Source organism: Haliotis rufescens, unplaced genomic scaffold (genome assembly GCF_023055435.1).
Source record: "Haliotis rufescens isolate VD_foot unplaced genomic scaffold, xgHalRufe1.0.p SCAF_8, whole genome shotgun sequence".
In the NCBI taxonomy this organism is placed as follows: Eukaryota; Metazoa; Mollusca; class Gastropoda; order Lepetellida; family Haliotidae; genus Haliotis; species Haliotis rufescens.
This window is the reverse complement of record NW_025964372.1, coordinates 39,615,977-39,619,650: the sequence shown is the minus strand read 5'-3', so window position 1 is coordinate 39,619,650 and position 3,674 is coordinate 39,615,977. Positions and strand designations below refer to the sequence as shown.

At 39.5% G+C, this 3,674-nt stretch overlaps 1 protein-coding gene across 1 annotated transcript; it reads right to left on the bottom strand.

Moving 5' to 3' along the window:
• Nucleotides 1-965: 965 nt before the first annotated feature.
• LOC125377026 lies at nucleotides 966-3,128 on the bottom strand. Its single transcript, XM_048389811.1, has 4 exons — nucleotides 3,054-3,128; nucleotides 2,680-2,805; nucleotides 1,863-1,970; nucleotides 966-1,331 (listed from the first exon to the last, which is right to left on the bottom strand). The coding sequence occupies exons 1-4, from the start codon at nucleotides 3,126-3,128 to the stop codon at nucleotides 966-968; spliced, it is 675 nt and encodes a 224-aa protein (XP_048245768.1).
• Nucleotides 3,129-3,674: the final 546 nt, after the last annotated feature.

Here is a 3,674-nt window from a genome sequence, read left to right as displayed (position 1 = left end):
GGAATCGAACCAGCGACAAAGGTTTCTGGCACGCCACAGGGAAGCAACAAATGCGTCTTTGGGACTAGTTTAAAAAATCGATGTCGGATAAAAAACCGTAATTCATCAAGTTTTGAGACATACCCATACCCCTTAAAAAACTATTCTGAAAATGTAATCCTGAGATAACTGGCCTCTTTGTCACGCATTCTCGTGTTTTATACTGCTTTTTAAGAACGTTTATTTAGTAGGTGTTGAAAATCATTTGTAGTTGATTTTTTATAAACACACTATGTCATTTTAGAGAGTGGTCAAATGGCACAAATGTTATATTTGGGATAACACTTTCTCAATAAAGTACATATTCTTGTACATTTTTGGGTTGAATCCCACCCGGGATGCGAACCCTCACTACCAGACTACCTTACTCAGCAAGTGTTATCCCAATAATGACATTTGTTGGTTTTTCTATATATTCAACCTGTCATTCTATATTACATTACGCACTGCAGTAGAAGGGCTTACTACCAGTACCGGCTACACTCTAAACCCAAGTGTTCTACTTCTGAACACTAGACAGAACACTTGGATGTAACACTTTTAGAACGCGTCCATGTGTTCTGAAAATATTCTTAACACTAATGTTCTCGATCGAGAACACTACTGTTCTGCAAGCATATTTAGAACGGCTCCACGTGTTCTGGTGATGTAACACTTTTAGAACACTTGTAAAGTGTTCTAGGTCGGTATTCAGAACACTACTGTTCTACAAGGAATAAAGATTAAAACCATAGATACACCTCAAACTCTCTGATAATAAAACACAGACGAAATTCTGAACTGTTAAAATGAATTATTTATTATATTATTTTGTTATCTATGTGAGTTTCAAATTCATATTTCAATAGCACATGAGTTCTTCATAAACAGAACGTCTGCAGCAATCACTGATGTAAAGCATGGAATCCATACTTCGCCTGAAATGCTTATTTCTCACTTTCTTCCTGGCCCTCGCGGTGAGCAACTTCAGCTAGCTGAAATTTCAGGTCTTTCATAAAGTGTTTGTATTTGGCCGATGTTTCGCGTTTGTAAACCTCCTGGAGTACGATGGTTTGGAACACGGCCATAACCATCGCATATGCCTTTGGGAATTCCATGTCAAAGATGTAGTACATGGCGATCAATTTGATAACTGCCGCCAGCACACCGCCCTCCTTCTTCACCTCTGTGTATACCGTATCTCCAACCAAAAATATTCCTTGGACTTTGTCACCATCCATAAATATAACTATTCGGGGGGATTCCAACACTTTCGTCTTCAGGGCAGGCATGATGTCAGACTGTGCAACGTCCTAGAACACAAACCAATTTCTCATGATTTTTTTTCAAACTTGTTCATACTACCTAAGCCATTTCTCTAACAAAGTTTCAGGTGTGGACACAGTTGGCCTAGTCATCTAAAACAATGAATTTCGTCGTGCAACGTTGTGTCCCTTAGGCGTGCAAGAAACCTATGCTCGTGGGTTTGAATCTGCGTTTGCCGTGGTTATATTTCTAAGTTTTCAGCATCATATCCTTGCTAGTCGGTTTCAACAAGGTGGTAAACGTCTTAGCCCTGCATCACTTCGGGCTTTCCTCCAACATCAAGTTGACATGCTGTGAAAAACTGAAGTACCGTTTAAGGCAGCATTTAACCAAACCCTCTCACTCACTTTAACAAACAGTGTAGGTAAGCAAACAAAAGATTACCATGACAATCCCAAATGTTTCAATATTTACAGGCTGTTACACTCGAACAAAATGTTTTGTTTAAAAAGTCATTTGACTTCCAAAATTATCACCTAGAAACTTACCCAAAGGTCAAGAATAAAGTGAATATGTACCTTCTTTATTTGTACAATTGACCCCATGTTTCGTTTTCCTATCCCCCCTTGATGCCTCCGTGTGCTGCGTTCTATGAAGTTGATGACATTGATCATCTTCAATGCATCCTATAACAGAAACAAGAAAACATCTGTTTCTCTATAATATGCCACATGAAGAATGCCTAAAACATGTTCTGGGTAGGTGTAGGTTAAAACATGTTCTGGGTAGGTGTAGGTTAAAACATGTTCTGGATAGGTGTAGGTTAAAACATGTTCTGGGTAGGTGTAGGTTAAACCATGTTCTGGGTAGGTGTAGGTTAAAACATGTTTTGGGTAGGTGTAGGTTAAACCATGTTCTGGGTAGGTGTAGGTTAAAACATGTTCTGGGTAGGTGTAGGTTAAAACCTTCTCTGGGTAGGTGTAGGTTAAACCATGTTCTGGGTAGGTGTAGGTTAAAACATGTTCTGGGTAGGTGTAGGTTAAAACATGTTCTGGGTAGGTGTAGGTTAAACCATGTTCTGGGTAGGTGTAGGTTAAACCATGTTCTGGGTAGGTGCAGGTGAAAACATGTTCTGGGTAGGTGTAGGTTAAAACATGTTCTGGGTAGGTGTAGGGTAAACCATGTTCTGGATAGGTGTAGGTTAAACCATGTTCTGGGTAGATGTAGGTTAAATCATGTTCTGGGTAGGTGTAGGTTAAAACATGTTCTGGGTAGGTGTAGGTTAAAACATGTTCTGGGTAGGTGTAGGTTAAAACATGTTCTAGGTAGGTGTAGGTTAAAACATGTTCTGGGTAGGTGTAGGTTTAGTTCTACAAATGTTCATTACATACTTACACTAGTCTCCCCAGAGATGTGTTCAAAGCTGCTCATGCCTTCGCAAGCCAAAACAAGATTTTTTAGGTTTGTTGCAGCCAATTTTGCCCTTTCATTTCCGAACATAAGTCCGAATTCATACAGCACCTGAAATATAACATTGCATTTGCTATTTATTTGCAACCCAGGTTATGTGTAATACATGACATGTGTTACATCCTTGCTAATCATCCTCGAACTAAAGGATTTACAATGAGCATAGAAACATATATTTTTGATGAGTTGACAATAACACTAAGTACGGTATGATAGGAGAAAGGGTGTGAATATACAGATGTTTTTATTTATGTCTGATGTACCCACTATTCGTTTCTATATATGAAACGAGCACTTACATAAGATCCATCTCTGAAGCATGGATACTTGTCATACAAGGATGATATTGTGCCATTTGTCGCCTTACTCAGCATATCCACTCTGTCATGACGGGTCTCCTTTAGGAGTTTCCTGATATGGAGTTTATTGCGCTGTTTCGGGGTTTTTTCCCATTCCCTCTGCAGCTCTGACACATGACGTTCAGTGTCTTCATTTGAAATTTGGGTCGTTTCGGTGACAGCTTCATTGATTCTGAAACAATTCCTCTTAGCTGGTGGGGAAAGGGCTTGATCAGATGGATTTGTACACTGGCTCTTTACCTTGAGGTTGAATCTCATGTGACGGATTTTCTGAGAGAGGCTTTTTGTAAAAGCGGACTGAAATGAATATCGGTATATAAAGAGTGTTACATGTTTTATCTATGATGTCTCATTTGCATTAAACCATTATATAATGAAATACATTCGAGGAATACCTGTATTGACAGCAGTCCTCGCGATTTTTGGGCGTTGGGGTAGCCTAGTGGTTAAAGGGTTCACTCATAACACTGAAGGCCCGGGTTCGATTTTCCACATGGGTACAATGTGTGAAGCCTATTTCCGGTGTCCCCAGCCGTGATAATGCTGTAATGTTGCTAAAAC

Excerpts from the sequence above, each read along its gene's own strand:
- LOC125377026 (XM_048389811.1), bottom strand. The coding sequence starts at position 3,128 with ATGCTGAGTAAGGCGACAAATGGCACAATATCATCCTTGTATGACAAG. Across the intron at positions 1,971-2,679 it reads ACATCTCTGGGGAGACTAGT|GATGCATTGAAGATGATCAA; the intron begins GTAAGTATGTAA and ends TTTCTGTTATAG. Across the intron at positions 1,332-1,862 it reads CAATTGTACAAATAAAGAAG|GACGTTGCACAGTCTGACAT; the intron begins GTACATATTCAC and ends TTTGTGTTCTAG.